The 19417-nt window shown below is 38.9% G+C and overlaps 2 protein-coding genes across 3 annotated transcripts in view; both read right to left on the bottom strand.

Annotated features, from left to right (window-relative positions):
• The window catches only part of Foxo (forkhead box, sub-group O), a 170276-nt gene that overhangs the window by 65700 nt on the left and 85159 nt on the right, over window positions 1-19417 (bottom strand). The gene's annotated exons all lie outside the window — the stretch shown is intronic.
• Window positions 10998-17786, bottom strand: LOC143903920 (uncharacterized). The gene is made up of 11 exons (XM_077417991.1): window positions 17659-17786; window positions 16876-17012; window positions 16659-16811; window positions 16129-16338; window positions 15911-16053; window positions 15749-15815; window positions 15477-15666; window positions 14997-15283; window positions 14740-14902; window positions 14550-14674; window positions 10998-14461 (listed from the first exon to the last, which is right to left on the bottom strand). Exons 1-11 carry the CDS (start codon window positions 17720-17722, stop codon window positions 14111-14113), a joined length of 1890 nt encoding a protein of 629 aa, XP_077274117.1. The 5' UTR covers window positions 17723-17786; the 3' UTR covers window positions 10998-14110.

Below are 19417 nucleotides of genomic sequence, written 5' to 3' on the forward strand. Positions count from 1 at the left end.
ANNNTATAAACAAGACAAAATAAAGAGACAAAATATATTAAAATATAAATATTTTATTATACGAAAATATTTTTCAGTGTTTTTCAACTACTTTCAATATTGTATAAGATATTTAAATATCTTCAAATTAAAATATAAATTATATGTTGATATAAAAGTAACTGTGGCCATTTTTGTTATTTCAACATAATTACAATAAATGGTAATTTTTAGACTTTTACACATTATAACATAAATAAATGGCATTGGACAATGTTTTTAGAGATCTCACAACTGACAAATAAATGAACGAGAATATATGGTAAATCAAAAACATACTTTAAACATTTTGCAAAATGTTAGTCGCCAATGTTTCCTAAGATCTTCCAACTTACAAATTAATAAATGAGAACAGATGGTAAACTAAATACATATACTTGAAGCATTTTAATCGTATAAGTATCAAACTTTAATCGTATAAGTATGTAATGGCTAGCGCGAAGGAAATATCCGTGAGAGTGCGATCGCACAGAAACGTCGGTCAGTCCCGTCAGAAACTCTCGATTCTTCTCAAACACTTTTCACGTTCGCTTCTTTGTTTAACGGCACACGGCACACGGCACACGTTCGCGGACACGTTCGCGGTTCGCACACGTTTGCACCAGAGATGTTATGTTTGCGACGTTGCGTTTCTGTACGCTACTACAGCGCGTGGTGGGGGCTACGTGGGGGTATCGCACACGACAAGGCTTGCGCAGCCAGCTTCGGGCTGGTATAGAACTGTAGAACAGCTATCAGCCGGTAACCAGTAACGCGTGGTAACATGTATGCTATACTTACAGCACGGGAAAGAAAGAGACAGCAGATCATATGTCTGCGCTCTTCTATACGCAAACCTGGCTGAGTTTTCATCTTACATTCTTTGCCATTACTTTTGGATTTTTAATCAGATTTAACGGTTATTCCAAACAGAACATTAATTGTAAATAGTAACACTCTTATTTCGATCAAACATATTTTATATTATTTTTATGTAAAGAAATGTTTTATTTCATTGAGTAATATTTAGTGTAACCAAAGAAAATGTTTTTTCATCGAAACATATTCTTTCAAACAATCGTGTTTTTTCTATTAAACAAATGGTTTAATGTAATAAAATTACAAAATTTCTATTCAACAAAATAATGTTTTACTTAAAATAAATTTGTTTCTCTGAAATAAATATAATCCAAACAAATCGAAATCACGAATGTAAAGAAATATTTCTCTCTGTGTACATCTTTTTCGTTGTACATGAGTATGTGATATCATTTCCTTGCCGTAAAATTCATTTTACTTGAATTCTTTTTCTCTTTCGATTCGTATATTGATTCGTGTCGATACGAATGATTATTTTTGTACTTGAATACATTCATCCATTTTGTTAACATTAATTTCGTTCTCTCTTCGTGCAAATTCTCTCCGGCTACGGTCCTGTCGTGAGTCTGCAGGACGACTGCAATGTCGGTTGCATTGCATCTCCGGTTTGGGAGCCGGCAAGTGGGTTAGCTGGCGAATTCCGTGTCGTAACCTTCTTTTCCGCCCGGTAGCCCAAAAACAGCCGAAAAACCGCGGGCGTATCCGTTTTCGAGACGCGACGATCGGCTACTCGTGAAACCGGAGCTTTCCTCGTATATGTGCGACGTGCGCAGGCTTGAATCAGCTTGAATCAGCTTGAATCAGCTTAAATCACACAGAAAGCAGTCTCGCAATTATTATGCTAATACGCGGGAATAAAGATCCGAGGTATCGTCCTTTCCAGCGGACTTTCCTACTTTCTCATTCATTATTCCTCGTTTTGCGAAATAGAATACATTATCGCAAAATAAAACCAAACAGACAGATCATTTCTATTATATAATCGACGTTTCATTTCCATATGCTTTATTGATTATTAAAATAATTTTTTACATTTTTAAAGATTCTCTGAATTTTTAATTTTTAGAAGTACTTTAGGTGTAAATTTCCATCAAAATTACTTTTTGCATCTCTTTTATTTTTCAAAAATATCTTGTATAATAAGTGCCGTTTTGAGTATAGTAATAGATAATAATAACGAATTCAAAAAAATGTTATAATTCTGATGTATGACAGTATAAAAAGAGATTGTTCTCTAAAGATTTATCTAATAATACGTAGATATTTAAACATTTTCTGGGGTATATTTTCAAGCTTCTAAAAATGTTTTATGTCCAGCTGAAATAATGAACTTTTTGACATAAGTTTCACATTTCCAAACTGCTGTGCGTCGCCAAGTCTCGTTCGTATGGTCACTCGTTATTGAATGGAATCTCAAGGCTGGCAGCGCGCGCGCTCGATATTTATGTGATTGAATTGTGGGTGGTAGCGGTGCGGTGGTGTGGTGTGGTGACCTATCGGGAAACCGAGCGATGCGAATCTATGATTTGCGACCGCGGAGCTCCGGAGCCTTCGTTCGCCCTAACTCGAGTTAGGGTTGCCGGATCCTTAATCGTTCCGCAATATCGGCGTGACTGCCGGCGACGCTTTGGCGTTTCTTGCACCGATAAAGGCGATCGCAATTGCGTAATGTAACCGCATGTGCAATGTAATGCGTAAATTACGTTTATCGTAGTAACTTCTCAATTCGAAAAAAAAAACCACGATAAGCTTTTTTTCCTTTCACAGACTTTTTCCAAATCATTTTCTGAATCCATGTAATATTCATTAACCGCGCGTGTCTGTATAGTAAAATTCGCTACGTGTACGACCTTCTAAGTCGAATTATTCTCAAGGTAAAATTACCATAGAGCTAAACGTAAATGTTAAAGTTAACTGAAGTTTTATTCTTTGCTTTGCAAGAACTTTAAAATTTTAACTAACTATGGCAACTCATAGATTCTCATAATACATGTTACAACATCGTGACAATATATCTTCCGTATGTAATCTTTTTAATTACACGATGTCTATATAACGTAAAATTTTTCAATTAAACCAATTTGAAATAAGCATCGAGTATTAGGCGTTATCCAATCTCAATCGCTTAGCCCTTAACATTTCGCAAACGAAGCTTTTTTCGGGATTAAAAGGAGAAAGCGGATCGTCACGCGGGAGAGGAGGTCGTACGTCCTTGCCACCCGGGCTCCTCCGATGCCTTCAGGAAACAGGACCTCGTGTCGATCTCTAGTCTTTCTCGGACAACTTTGTTTGATTGATTGCAGCGTCCCTCTCACCTCGCTCTCTCATCGTCTTTCGATTCGAGAGGTTCTTTTCTTTTTTTTATTAGCAATCCTTATCCCCACCTTGTCACTTTGCTTTTTTACTCCCTTTCGTAAACTAGGCACCGCTTACATCGAACTTTTTGCAGTGAAGAAACGTGTCATGGCTCCTCCATGACGCCTCCAGATGCGATACGTCAGAGATTGCGCTGATCGATTCCGCAGATTATGCCATCGAGAACGATTAGCGGTAATCCAAACGAATAACCATTATATTCGTGATATAAATCATTCGTTTTTTTTTTAAGTAATATACTGATTTTTTACAATCGTGTTTAAAAACCCGCGCAGAAATACGTTAAAATTAACAATTACACATTGATAGAATCATAAATAAAGTATGTTGAAAATTATAGAATACACGGACGATTCGTATCGGGCGATAAACGTTTAAAGTTGAACTTGATATATTACATTAGCCAGATATATGATGTAATACAGTTTATATTAAATGTTCTAGGATACACATGTGTGTGTCTCTTTAGAGCTTCGAGCAACAATGTAACACTTTGATAACCCATTTGTAAGAACAAAATTAAATGAACGACTATCGATTCCAGAAGATAATGGCACGCAAAATAGCGTGCCGTAGGCCTCTTTTACATCCCATCCGCATTTCCGGCTCCTCGTCCGGATCAGTAAGCAGGAGCGCTCGTTCGCGCTCCTCGTCCTCTCATTGCACCCTTTATGCACCGTGTTCAAATCCCAGCTGGAGCTTTTTCATCGTTTTTCGCGACGCGCGCGCTCGCGCACCTCCTCCTCCTCCAACTCCTCTTCGTCACTCGAAACCCTATTCCCTTTATTGCACACAACTAGTCCGTAAACTCGTCCCTATCGCCTGGCCACGGATAAAGGTCTCCCCTTTGTCGACGACGATCTATTTTTACCGGCCGTCCGATCTTAGCTCGTCGCGAAAAAGCGCTAAATCGCCTCGCTCTCCCTTCGTTCGAGCGATCAATTAGCGTTCTCCACCCTGGTCAGTCATTTCACCCTTCGCCAATTAACGACTTGGAACTTGTCAAGTCGGGGATCAAGCAGTGTGGCATATCGAGAACGAGATTTTCTCCTTGTTTCGCCAGCGACATCCAGATAAACACTCTTTCAAAGGTACATTACCTCGATTGGGATATCGGACAATAAAGATTATAGTACGAGTCTTCTTGTTGCTCATTTGTACTTCCTATCTTTCTCACTTTTCTTTTATCTCGTGGAATCATTATCTCTCTTACTTATTTTCTTTTCGTTTTACGTTCGCCAGTAGAGCTTATATCTTATAGGTGCCGTTTTGCTGTAAAAAGTTACACGCGTTTCAGTTTAAAAATGAATAAGTTTGTAAAATATTTTTGCCGCTTGCCCCTTGCTTAACTATGTCGTCGTTTTTTCTTTAGAAATATGCTCTTATCTTTTTTCAAAAAAATTTATAACTTTCTTAAAAGATGTCAGTGACGAACCTCCGATGATATCGAACAAAGATTTAATTCCAAGGCAAAAGACGCAGAATCACAAATGTCACGGATCCTTAGAATTGCCACTCATAGTTCTCCTCTGCATTTTCCTCGCCGCGCGCTTGTTTGATGGCTCCAGTTTCGCCCATAGTTCTTCTGCCGGCTGCAGTTCTTTTTGCGTTTCTTCGCGACGGCCGTTTCGCTCGCTTGCTGCTCTCGCGGCTGGAAATACTCGGCATTGTTATATATAATGCTGTATATGCGCCCCGTATTCGCGTTCGTCCGTTAGGAATATCTCCGCATTAAAAGCGCCGACGACGGTCGACGGGCGCGGTAGAAGATTAATTCTATCAATGTGCACGATTTTTCAGACCGCGTCGCGGTGTCCTCCATCGCGACGGCTGTTATATCCGCGTGGAAAAATAGCGCGACTTCTTTATGCTCCTCGAAATTGTATGGAAAAGTGGCGAATTTTTGTTAAATTGGATGGCTCGCATCAACAAATCTGAACTTGTCCATTGTGAGTGATTGCTAGAATTAATTTGACACTTACTATTTAATTCCATAGATGATGTAGAATTTTAGATATTTAAAAACTTACTTAATATAAAAGTTAAGTTGAACATTAGGTAAAATGAGTTTTAAATATAGAATGTCGTAACTTTGAGATTCTGATGGTTTTGCGACAGTATTGAAAATTTGAAATCCAATTCAATTGATAGTTGAAGGCAGAATATTGTTTATCCATCGTAATTATTTCCGTTTTCTTCTACATTTTTTAGACGATAAAGTCGATATATCGTATAAAATTTATGATCACTTTAAACATCAAACTACATATTTAAACCAGACTTTACAAATTATACATTTGATCTATTAACATTCTCTTCACTTCTCATTCTGAAACGTTTCATTAATTAGTCTACATTATATGCGCTTGCTTGAAACACCGCGCGCGAGCGTACTTAAAGTTTATTCAAATACTTATGAAGCTTAGTCTCGATAATCCTTTAATTAACCGTTTCTCGCAACTCGACGGTTATCGATACGTTGTCGGTCGAATTTTTTCAAATCTCCATTGCGCAAGTTGTTCTCTCTCTACCATCCTCTCGCGGTCTCCCTTGTCGTCGCCATTCGTATTCGGGGACGGCGATGACGAGTGTGCGGGGTACAGAGAGGGTTCTTTCGCCCTTCCTCCACACAATCCTAGACACGCATTCGCATCCGCGGAAAACGCGAGCACGCTGCCGGCGCAACGGAAATTCGCGATTTGTAAGCCACTTGGACTTTCGAGCATCCGAAACGATACCTCATCCGCTCTCGGGTCTTGTCTGCACCCCTCCCCGCTTGTCCCAACCCATCCCTCAACACTCCGTTCCTTCTGCTTCTTATACGAGCCGCCGACCGAGCAACTCCGACGGGGATTTACTCGGGAAATTTCCCCGGCGACGACAAGATGTGGTAATGTTCGCGAAATAAGAGCCACTTCGGCTGCACTTTCCAAGAACGCGGTGCACCGCGTCCGAGAACACGAATTAAGATATTCAGAATGGGAGGATATAGAATTTTCGGACCGAGCGCAACTTATATTCCCGGTACGATCTATAATGCAATATATCTTGAAAAATTATTCGGTAATTTAGAATTGTATTCTAATGACGTACTGTTTACTTGTCGCAGTAGCTATATAGAAATAGTCGAAACTGCAAGCTGTTGAATTTAGTAACATTAGTCGGCTCATTTGTCATACTTTGCTGAGTTGATCTTGGAAACTCGTTAATCGATTGGGCGTTGATCGAAGTTAACATTTCAAGCTAGATTCGGCGATTCTTTCTCAAGCCGGCGTTAATGGAAAGAGCTTATCGAGCAGAACGAGCGTGCGATATACGAGCTGCTTGTTTTGGATAGTGGCATTTGTTTGTTTTGAAAGAGTCCAATTTCGAAACACCTTGAACTTAAATATGATATGCGAGTCCATTCCGGCGGCGCGTGCCATTTAAAGGAGATTTTCAAGATTTGGCTGGCGTTACATTCTTAATAGCCAGCTCGTATCGTTCGCTCAATTTAATGGGTTAGTATTCAACACGTGCATAAATCAGAACCAATTTGCATCAAGAACGATACATTGCATCAAGAACGAACTTGGGCCTGATTATTATATAAGATCATGCTGAATCGGGACACTTGATTATCTCCCTTAACTCTCAGTAAATATTATAATACCAGGGGATATATATATATATATATATCTCGTGACATAATAAAAAATTTATCAAAATTAAGTGATTCATAAAAAAATAATTTCAACGCCATTACATACGTGCAACAATTTATTATTTTAATATTTCACTTTGCTATATCAACGCACATACACCAACGACTCTTTTTTTTACATCATGATATTGAAAAGAATATGCTGTACTTCAATTCGAACTTAGAGAAAAAATGTCATAAATGGCGAGAGAAATACTCCTGCAAAGAGAACCAGATATTACTCCGTTCTCTAATCGAGTTCGACATGGAGCGACCCGTTCATCCTGGCGACGACGGCGACGAAGCCCGACCGCGACGGAAACGAAGCATCGAAAGATATCGATCGCACGCAGGATGTGAGACGACCTGGCGATCGACGAGACGAAAGAGAGACGATCTTCTTTTGCGGCGAATGTCTCAATTGCATAACGATGCAGGGAGTCGCACTGGGGATGTAGCGCGTAGAAGGAAGAGAAGAGAGAAGACCGAGAAGAGAAATCGCCTTAACGAAGACGAAGACGAAGAGAGAGACGAGAAAAATCGAGCTCGCAGCTTCACGGAGCGGAACGCCGCGCCGCGACGACGAGGACGAGGGGGAAGAGAAAGAGAGAGCGAGAGCGAGAAACACGAGAGAGGGAGAGGGAGACCTAATTGAGATCAATTGCAAGCGAACCAGGGTCAACTCACTCCGACTACTACTCGGGACTATTGCGACGGCACGAGGCTGCGCGCTTCTGCTGCCTCGGTGAAGTATATTCACGCGAACGCGCGCGGAATGCCGTACGTTGCGTAGGTTGCATAGCAAGTGGCAGGAAAATTGGGGATCAATTGGTAGCGCCGGCCCACCTCTCGACATCGTGAGAATGTCGAGGCATCGGTACCTCGATTCGTACCTGATAGCACGAAACGCTGCGGACTGATCGATCGCTCATTGTCAGACGGATGACGAGGTCCGAAATCGCGACTGCTGGCGCGTGATCGATCGCATGTTTGAAGCCCATGTCGAACGCTACGCTGTGTTTTGAACTTCTGAATTATTTGCGAAAGAGAGAATTAGCAAGAATTAGCGGATCATTTCAGAAGAGAGAGATTTAAGAATTTCTAAAGATTTTTCTAATAGAGAAAATTAGTGCCAACTTGAAAATGCATCATATATTTTTCACAAAGTAACTTGTACACAGAATCTTATGTATTAATATAATTTATACATCAGAAATAGCAATAAAACGTTAACATTTCGTGAAAAATTCATAAAATTATTTGAATATTAAATATAGTAGTGTATTAAATTGAACCGTTATGATATATTTATATTTTAACTATTACTATCACCTTTTATTTAGATAGAAAGAGAATCGCAGAAATATCACAAAATAGAAAATGTCTCAACTATTTTGACGCCAATCATGTAGACGGCCGTCCTATTAAATGTCAGATAAAGTTAATTGAACATGAACTAACTTTTTATCCATTTCATGTTTTAGAAGAGAATAGAAAATCAATAAGCCTCACTAATATTTATGGAAGTTATTCATAGTGAAACTAAACGTTACTATTACATATAGATATAACTGCATCTACTCTTTAATTGTACTTTGAATACAATTACTTACATGATATATGATGCATAAGAGATTGAGATCTCTTTTTACCGTTTTCGAGATAGCCTCTTTGCTCAATCTGCGGCGAACCGCGTTCAAGGATTTGCAAAATTTATGATTTGGCGCGGTATCGCCAAGGAGGAAACGGAAGGCAGTGAGTGATGAATAGAGTCGTGCGATTTAACAGCACCGCCTTGAAGTTTAAAATCGCAGGGAACAAGCAAGGAAATAAGAAAACACGAACGATGAAAAACCGAACTCTTCGATGAGATGTTGACGCGCGTCCGACATAAAAAAATCGAAATATTTTCGCAATAATTGTACTAGATATATATAAAAGATAAGATAAAAATGAGGGATATAACTAATGAGGGAGGAATAGAGAATAATTACAATGTTTTTTTTCTCACGTATATTGTTATACTTTAGTTCAATTTGATACAAATTATTTGCTGTAAGTTAAATTAATCTCAAATAAAAACAATAAATTTTAATTTTAAAACTAATTTATTTTATTCGGACGACGCTAAAGTTTTGAGAAATTTAGAGATATATAATGACCGCTTTTGATCGTCGGGGACGAAACGTTTCTGGAACGAAACAATCTCTCTATGAGAGACCCAGAGCACTTGACGGAAGCCAGAAAAATTAAAGGTTTAAGCTGGCCGAGTTAATCCATATTTCTCGTGATCATGAGGCGAGTATTATAACAGTTAACCCAGATCCCTTTGTCCCTATGCTTCAAGGCCGCTTGTTGTACTTCGTCCAGGCGGACGGCAAAGTCTCTTAATTAACGAGTCGCTGTGCTCCCATTAAACGTTGCTCTGTCCCAAAATTGCTATCGCGGTATAACAACTTCCCAGCAGCAAATAGTTGTGCCATTTAAATGTATAGTTAGCCTTTAGACGTTTAGTTCGTATAGTTAGCATGGTGTTTCTATCTATACCCAGCAATAATTTAGCATATTGATCATTAATAAACTGAATAGATGTAAAAAAAATGTAATCTTCCATAATGTATTTCCCCGTCACATTTTCTCGCGCGATTAGACCTTCGCGATTAAATATACCCTCATCGATATTGTATTATCTACGACTTCGTTTATCGCACAAAAATTTTGATAAGAAGATAATACAGATTTCCAGAGCATCTCAAAGATATAGGCGTAATCATATGCGTATGTGTGTACGTGTCCGCTTTTCGTTTATTCAACTACTTTATGTTGCACATCTTCATTTCTTCCTCTACGAGAATATTATAATTACATACATTTTATTGCATGTTTTCATTCTTTAGTATTTTTTCTATGGTCGACTATGCATACTGATTATATATACATACATTTTTAAGGAAGATTCGTACAAAGAAATTCCTCCATTTAATTTGAGTTTATTTAGTTCGAATATCTAAAAAATATCCTTCAGAAAACTTATTTATTTGAAAAATAAATGATACAAGAGTTTATATATAAGGATTTGTTTTGTATTTTGTGTCTAAAACTGTATAGAATCATATACTTCATGTTTGTAGAAAAATGAATATTATATCAAATATGTAAAGTACTCAAATTAAATACAGCCTCTAATACATCGATGTCGAAATTTATGGCCTGCTTAGTCGATTAACACTCATCACGCGTATTCTTCCCTCTTTTGAATTCTCACTTTTTGTCGAGGATGAACGCCTGTCCATCGGCGCGTCAAAGCAGTTTCGAGCTTCTCGCGCGAGCTTTATTTCATTTCCTGCCTTTAGTCAGTCGTCTTTCTTTCTTTCTCCTTCTCTCGCGAGCTCGACTCGGAGTCTCAGAGTCGCGGAATCGAGGGAGAGAACGCCGTGGCGTGGTGGCTGTTATGAATGCATCGTGGGGTAATGGCGTGCCACTAATAGTTCAACGAGTCGTTCCTTCCCTCCGTCTTTCTCGCCCCTTTTTCCCGTTCGTGCTGCTCTTTTCTGCGGCTTCGTTCCACCCCTCTCTCTCTCTCTCTCTCTCTCTCTCTCTCTCTCTCTCTCTCTCTCTCTCTCTCTCTCTCTTTCACTCCGTCTCTCGCTTCAGCGCCGTTGGCGAGTCCGTACTGAGTTTAAGATGCACGGTTATGCTTCCTTTATTTTAAATTACGAGCTGGAGCGTTTATGGCCGGGCGAGAGCAGCGTCACCGAAAGAGAGAGGGAAAGAGAAAAAACGGCGATTCGCCTCTCCCTCGTCGAACTCGTCCGGGAACTTGGAAAAAGTCGATGAGAGTGAAACTTTTGATATCTCTGACACTGATTGCATGCTCGGCTGGTTGAGCATCGGCGTTTTTATCCTACTTCTTCTCCGAACGTCTTCTACGTCCCCGACCGATCTTCGACATTAATGCTTTGCGACTCGATCGTTGTTCCTGTCAAACGACTCGTTGGAAAATTATGCTGACCACCATGAGCTAGGATGTCGTATTAGGGCAATTCGCGGCGCGAAGAATCAAAAAAATTATATTCTAGATTTTAGAATAATCCGATAAACTACAGAGTATTTCCCACTAAAATAAGCGCCAAGGTGATATCCTAAAGGTAAGAGGATTTCCCTCTAATAAGTAGTATAATGAAATATTCTAATAAATATTCTAACAAATTAGAATATACCAGATACCTCTAATATGAGTAAGTAGCTTAGTAATAGAATATATTCTAATAATATAGTATATATCCTTTAGTATATATCCTTTAAATGGATTAAAAAGGACACTCTTCTAAGAGTTAAAATACAATGAAAAAAATAAGGAATTACACAGAAATTAGGAATAAAGACTTTAATAAGATATGGATATTCCTTATCCTTATTTTATTTAAATCTTTATTCTTAATTCCTGTGTAGTTTCTTACTTCTTTCATTGTATTTAAGCTAAAAAGATGGAAAGAAAATACAAAATGCCAAAGTAGACAAGTGGAATATGCAACGTGTTAAAATAAAAAAGAGATACATGAATCACTTATACAAATAATCTTACACTATTACAATATATGTCTAAAAGTTACATAAGTGTTCCCATCAGACCCCACATGAGCAATAGACGGATAAAAAGATACAAGGTCTCTGTGCTCAACCAGAAACCATTCCGCAGTAGGCCTAATTTCATAGGAGTTCAAGTGTTCGTTGAAACTAACGGTCCGCAACCCTGACAAAAGAAAGAGAGGACGCTCTTGTACATTTTGTGATCTCACTATCCAACACAAGTTTCCAAAAAGAGGCAAGTCCTCTTCGTAATTAATAACAAGAATCATGTTAGATTTGTAGCAGGTTCCACAAATGACTACTTCTTTGACTGCAAGTGAATGTCTCAATTCATCAGGTAAAATATTTGGAAACATTTCAAAGTTCTCACAATTTACTAGTCTACGTTCCTTTGGATGGTATTTAACGTCATTTGAGAAGCCTCGCCTACTCAGGATCCTTGCACAACATGCAAGTGCATATCTTTTTGCAATTGAAAGAGGTAGATTTTTACGGCAACTCATGTTATTCGCCACTCTCTTTATGACAGGACGATGCTTTCCTTCTAGTCTCATTGACCAGATATTTATCATCGGTCCTATCAAATTCATGATACGGGGATAGTGCACCATAAAATGATGTTTAGGTTTCAAGGTCTTATTAAAAAGTCTACAATACATCTCATGATGTTCGGCAATTAAAGTTGAAAGGTACTCAGTTAACTGTCGTCTAACATATGGAGCTATTACAATGTTTAGTATTCTAGCAAGAACTGTGTACAGTCCCCAAGCTTCATCATATTCTGGCACCAAATCCCCAATTATTAAACCGAAGTGTTGCACAAAAAACATCATTTCAGATGCAGACATTTTTAACTTTGATTGCGAATGTGAACTGCAGTAATAAGTGAGGGCTTATCACTTGAATTACCATAATCAAAGTTCTGGACACGATCATTCAAAATCTCAAGATTAAGAAAACCCATTTGATTGATAAGGTAGTCCAGTATAGCACATAAGTCATAATGACACACTCCTTCAAAAAAATCATGCATTAAATCGCACACAAGGTTCTCAGTGACATGGTAAGAGTTTAGAACGTGCCATATACAACGAGTCTTGAGTCCTGTTTGAGAAACATTATTACTTAATACATCATCTTCATAATTAATTCTATTGCGAAGTACCAGAATATTCTCTCTCAATTGTCTTCTCATGATGTTTTTATGCTCCTTACAAAATCTGCAATAATAATCTGCATTAAATGATTCCACAAAGCCAGTTACGGCATGTTGCCCTAAATTATCTCCTAGAATGTGACACAAAGCAAAATAAATGGTATGCTCTGTTTCTGTTTGAACGACAATACCATTTGTTTCTAGATCCTTTAGTTCATCAATGACAGGTGCAAATACCTCTCTATTATGACCATTCCTATGATCACTTAGGAAAATACAAGCAACAAAAATATTTTCTAATAAAGAAAGCAAATATTGTGGGATGCATGGGATGCGATAATAGATTACTCCCAAGCTGTGGTCACCTGCATGGGAACCTGTTTGATTATCAGGTTCCACGTCATCAAAATACACATCTAGAGGCAGAACAGTACAATTTTCAAAATAGTTTTGCTCTATGTTTTTCCACAGAGGACTTTGCACGACATTTGTAAAAGACTCAGAATTTTTAAGATTTTCAACATTGCTCATTATGGTATTAAAGACATCAGGCAATTCCAAAAATTGTTTCAATGTACGTTTTATGGAAATAAATTGACCAGTTAATTCAACTGGTGTCAAAATTAAGTCACCTCTCACTTTTTTCATTTTCTCATCTACGCCTATAATATATGAGTTGGGTCCTACATAACAATAACTCTGTTCTAGAGCATTCATTCGTTGAGTCTCAGTTTCAAGACCAGAAAACATATTGTTTAATGCTGCAAACATAGCATCTAAATCCTCTATCTCTTCTTGAGGTACATTATTATTCCGAACTACAGTGAGAGTTTTATCCTTTAATATTTCTAGGAAACCACTTGAAGCAAATTTTTTAACATGATCAAGAATATCTTGCACCTGAGTTCGATTGAGAGTAATGTCATTGTATAACTTGGCAGCAAGAGCCAAAGATGACTGTAATAGAATGTTTTGAAAATTTAAGACAGTTATTTCATGAAATTGCCTGATGTTTACATCATTCCCTTGTAAGTTGTTAAGTACATCTTCATTCATAGGCATCAAAGGATTGTTATCAATATGAGCGTTACCATGATTAACCTCGAGAATATTCTCAGGTAACTGAGCATTTTCCACTATTTGAACTTCTGGGTGGGGTCTGATAGGATGTCTTGTTCTCAAATGCTTTCTAAAGGACTTGACAGAGTCATACTCTCTACTACAATTATCTTGAGCACAAGTGTAAATGCTAAGAACATTAAAGGAATGAATAATCTGCAAGTGAGTGCAAAATGCATCTATTGAGCGCAGGATTGCACGACATTCATTACAAATATATGGCATATTTCTTACTTACAGTCGACAAAATAAGCTTACAAACTATGTGGAAAATTAACTTTGCAAATATTTTATTCTTTTCTTGAGGCGAGTCCCCTGAGAGAGCTTATTAAACTTGCAACTCGAGAGATATTCTCATCTTCTTTCAAATATAAATTATAAAAATAGTGCTGCACAAAGTACCATACAGCCTTACACTCTTGAGGGTATACTGCGTCCAAAGCAAAGTATGCCTTCAAGCAAGCATCCAGGGCTGCCACTGGTGTTCTTGGCTTGTAGCGAATACCATCAATCTGAACATACGTGGCAGTTATGTTTGCCAGTGTCTGTCCGACAACTATGAGAATCGGTTGGAGACGGGCTCCAATGGCATTGAAGTGGTCACGATGCCTTTTAATAATTCTCCTCAAGTCTCCTGGAACCTAAAAATGTAGAAAAAATCCATTTAGCTCTCAATAAGTTAAAATATAAAGATGGAAAAAATATGTAAAATAAATATATTATATTCACAGTCACATGGAGAATAAAGAACTTTCTAGCCTCTTGCACTGATGGAATGTAACCTGTGCTCTTTCCCCGTCCTCGCTTGCAGCATAAAGATGGTAGTAGATATAATGTGATTACATCCCGTTTTTCTGCATAAATATTAGGATAGAAAATATTACAAGTTGATAAAAAAAATGAAAACTAGTATATTTACCTGCAGGAGCAGCGTGATATTGCTTCAGCAGATCTCTTCCATAAATATCCGAGATAGGGATCTCGGTTTCTGCCAACTCAATTATTAACTCCTTAGCAGTTTCCCACTTTGAAAAGAGACCCTCCTCCCTTCCTGGGAAAAGTTCCTTAAAGTCCTGATTTAGCTGAAAAAAAAAAACATGACAATCAATCAGCATTTTTTAAAGAATAAAGTAATCTTATTTTATTCATCAAGAAAATTCTTCATAGTACACTTACTAAAAGGTACCCATTGGGAAGCTTCAAGACATCCCATTTTTTCACATATACATCAACGAGTTGCTCTTCTTCATCTTCATTCTCATCATTTTCATTTTCATCGCTGTCTTTTTGTTGGTCTTTACTGGGTTCACACTGAGCTCTTGGTCTTGTTTCCAACAAGATTTTACGTCTAAGGGCATGCGTCACTGACCAATTCGCCAACAATTGAGGCCAAGAATCCCGGCTTTCATGTCTCAGACATGTGATAGCAGTTTTTATGGCAGGATCTTCTTTATTAATGCTTCCTAAAATGTTAGAAGAAGATTGTTATTTAAAGGCAAAATTTAATTCAGCGCATACTAATAATTTCTGTAATTACATTACAACTTTCTTAAAACACTATGAATTTATTCCTAAGAAATGAAAAAAATACTCAATAGTATTATAATCGTGGTCTAGTTTGATTCCAGAAATATGTGAATGAAAAGAAAACTTTACCTTCTAGCTTAGCCGGCTTAATAATTTTTGTCCTTTCCAGTGCCTCCGAGACACATTGCATTGAAGAAGAAGGGAGGTGAAAGGTTCCTGCGTCCTTCTTTTGGAGATTGTATTTAATATTTTTTACTTTATTTGGTAGTTTACCCTGGGCATTTCTATGCGTTGTGTCAGGAGGAATGTAATAAATAGCCTGCGAGATAAAAGAAGTTTTCACTGAGATTGCAGTTGTTTAGATACATTGACAATAATATTTATAAACAAAAGTAGTTTACCGGATCTTCAGAGGGAAAAAGAACACAGATCTTCTTCACAATTTCTGCATATTCAAACTGGGATGGTCTGCAATTCCACAAAGAATAAACATTAACTTTTATGAAAACATATACTGGACCAGCTAACACTGATATTCCTCAAAAATCATTATTAGTACTTACACATAATTCACTTTCAACATCTCATGAACTACAGCATTTGTTATTGAAGATCGATCTCTCTCATTCAGCGTCCCTTTCAGCTTGTAGTTATCCACCGCTGCCTCTGACTTTAGGTCATACGTCCTTAAATATGTTTCAAGATCCTGAAAACACAAACAATAATTAAAAATAGACAAAAATTAAAGATGTACAAAGTAATTAAGAGAGAACATATGTACCAATTCTTTCAAGTGAGCAAGACCGTTAAAAGAAGCTAAACGTTTGTTTGGTTCATAATTTGACTTTGATCTGCTCCTTTTTTTACCAGATGTTGAGTATTCGCTTTCATTGTCAGTGTCAGATTGTGCTGATATTGAGCTCCCAGCTCTGGAATCTTCGAAACTCTCAGTTTCCGAACTTTTAGATGTTGTCTCTTTTTTCTGAACGGCCTTGAGAAACAGAATAACACAAGTTACAGAAATGAAAAACGAGGAGTTCCGTACCATCAACCTGCTGAGCAATCTGACAAGTTATTTGGTTAGCTGATTTACCTATTATAAAAATAGTATTGACAATAGGAAAACATTAAAAAAGTCAGACTTGGTAGATTAGCATGGAACTCCTTAAAGTTGATAGTATTTTTCATAAAAGTTGTATCGTATCATGTATGTGTATCATGATTGATGATTATCAACAACACAGATACATAGCTCATGCTGAGATATCACATGCTAGACGAATACTTGTTTTGCTAGTTAGTAGTTCTTACCTGACCAGTTTCTTTACATGACTCGACACGTTGCAACACGGGAAATAAGTTTTCCTCCTCATTCACAAACTCACTATTTGGAATATTTAAAATATATGTCCCATCAATATCTTTGAAAGTTAAACTTTCTGTATTTGTATAACTCTCTTCAATCTATAACAGAAAATTCTTATTAATATGTACAAACATAGAATTAATAACATATTATATAATATACCTTTTCTGATGCGGCATTCTTTCTTAGATTTAACAAGCAGTCTTCGAAGTCTGCCCGAAGGCCAACTTCTGGGATAAGTTCTCTAATCAAATCTTGCGTGAGAACTGTCAATCTCCGTATTGAATTTATTTTTTCGTCTACAACAAACAATCAAACATGCAATATATTTCAACACAAAGCAGCAAAATACACAATACGACGGAGATGTTGCGGTCGAGCGGCGGAAATCTTGTCCGTGAGATAGGCGACGAGCGCGAACGCAACGCGATGACCGTGATCGGAGGCGAGCTCACCTGGTGAGCAGGGTAGGACGGTCACGCTCGAAGATTGCTGTAATCACGCACTTGGAATAGCTAATTGAGACAAGGCCGTTCTCTTCCGCCCGGCGAAAGACGGAAATAGAGGGAGAGATCCGGAACGCGGCGTTCTCTGATTGATCCGGATGATTGACAGAGTTGCGCTGTGGGCACAATTTTCGCGGACAAAGACACTGAGCGTATCAGGAGTTGCGCCGTGTTCTGATTCTCGACAATGTCGGCATGCGCGCGCGCACCTGTACGTGGGGCGGCATCGACACGTGATCGACCACCCGGGACGGCATGATCGACAATCCCGTACGGATCGAAACCGTGCCACGAGACTGACAGCAGGTACGTAGCAGTCAGCCTCGTGGTCCGATTACATCGCGCGAGAATATGTTCGACCCCATAGTGATACGTGTTCACATTTACACACTCACACTTACACACTTTCACAAGAATTCCAATTCGTATATATACTTACTCTCAAAACGGCTGATTAATTCGCCTAAATTGTGCTGAAGCAGCCACTCTTTTACTTTTTTCATTTTTTAAGAAGCACTAGAAGCACAGAAGGTTACGTATCATCACCACGCACGAATACTACAGCGCGGGCCGTGAGCAGTATACGACGAGCTTGCGTGAGCGCGAGTGTCATTTGTTAACCGATCACCGAAGTAGCATTTTAGAATATTTTCTTTGTTTCAGAAAATATTCTTAACAGGAGACTTTTAGAGAGAATTATTCTAAATTTTTTAGAATATTTGATTAGAGGAAAGCTTTAGAGGGTTTTGTTCTAAAATCAAGAATATAATTTTTTCGGTGAGCTATTATACGCGAAATAATAATAGAATCTAGAAAAAAAAAATGTTTATTAAAATTTAATAAATCAATAGACTTAAAAAAAAATTATTATTAATTGACAAATACAGAGACTCGAACTTTCAGGATTAAATGTTACTTTTGAACGAAAAATTCTGGAACTACCGAACCTGAAAATTCGGAGTCGATCTTTCGGTCTGCAATTATCGCGTAATCGATACGATTCAAGAAGCAGTCTCGTCTCTGTATAGCGGTTGTTATCCTCGGGTAAGGAGAAGCACAAGTCTGACATCCAACGCTACCAATCGACATCGACTCCCGACTCTTTAATCACTGGCACGGTGTATAGCCGCGTCAAATTTGGGATTCAGATGCGGCCGCCGGTCGTCTTTCGTCTCGACACCTCGACATGGCCGCGTTTCGACCCCTTCCCCCGTCTCTCTCTCTCTCTCTCTCTCTCTCTCTCTCTCTCTCTCTCTCTCTCATCCATTTCTTTAGTCTGCTCTTCGCCATCCTCTTTCATTTGCTCAAATTCGTGAGAAAAGACGACCTCTTCGTGTCGCTCGCGTGTGGGAACACGCGCACTCACGCACTCTCATCTCGCACGTACGTGTCGAAAGGAGGGTTAGAAGAGGCAGGAGGAGGCAGGATTGCGAGAGCATGAGTCGGGGGGTGCGCGCCGCCGAAACCACCACCGCACACGGCCGACGCCGCCGACGCCGACGCCGCCGTCACTGCCGCCGCCGCCGCCGCCGCCGCGACGCCCGGCGCCGCCAGACTTTGGGTTTCAGATTAATGGATCATTTTTCTTCCCTCGACTCGAGACTCGACGCTCACCTACCCCAGTCGTCGGCGAGATACGACCCCTACGACGACGACCACCTTCCTGCACCTTCGAAACTTCCATCTTCCGCTCGGGCGTCCCTCCCTTTTCTCCCTTCCCGTTCTCCCTTCGACGGCGAATGCACTTCTCTCCCCGGCTCCCTCTCCCAGATTTTGAATGCATCCATCCAGCCTCTTCTTCCCTCCTCATCCCATGCACCCGAGATGCGCTTCGCGGAGAATTGCGTGTGCGAGATTCCGCGAACCAGTTCCGCGAACTTTCCTCGACATCAGGGAAAGGGTAAAACTTAGAGATGCTCGATGGACGGACGCTGGATCCCGATATATCTCCCGGAACGATGGTCGTGTGCAAAGTGGCGCGCAAGATCGAAAGCTTAACGTACGCAAAAGCCGGGCAAGTACGGCTTTTATAGCAGAGCAAAGAATAATCCATTTCAGATATTTTGAAACGTCTTGAAATACTTAATATTTAATTTTATATTTCGTAAAATATATCTCATAGTGCTGTGATAAACATTAAAGATATTTAAATATATTATACCTTATATTTAAAATATGTCTTAATTGAGAAATTTAAA

Source organism: Temnothorax americanus, unplaced genomic scaffold, assembly GCF_048541705.1.
Source record: "Temnothorax americanus isolate GAGA-0224 unplaced genomic scaffold, ASM4854170v1 Scaffold5, whole genome shotgun sequence".
NCBI classification, from domain to species: domain Eukaryota; kingdom Metazoa; phylum Arthropoda; class Insecta; order Hymenoptera; family Formicidae; genus Temnothorax; species Temnothorax americanus.

Coding starts and splice junctions, on each gene's coding strand:
- LOC143903920 (XM_077417991.1), bottom strand. CDS start 17,722: ATGAAAAAAGTAAAAGAGTGGCTGCTTCAGCACAATTTAGGCGAATTA. Junction 15,667..15,748: donor TTTTTCCCTCTGAAGATCCG/GTAAACTACTTT, acceptor TTTATCTCGCAG/GCTATTTATTACATTCCTCC. Junction 15,284..15,476: donor TAAGCCGGCTAAGCTAGAAG/GTAAAGTTTTCT, acceptor CTAACATTTTAG/GAAGCATTAATAAAGAAGAT.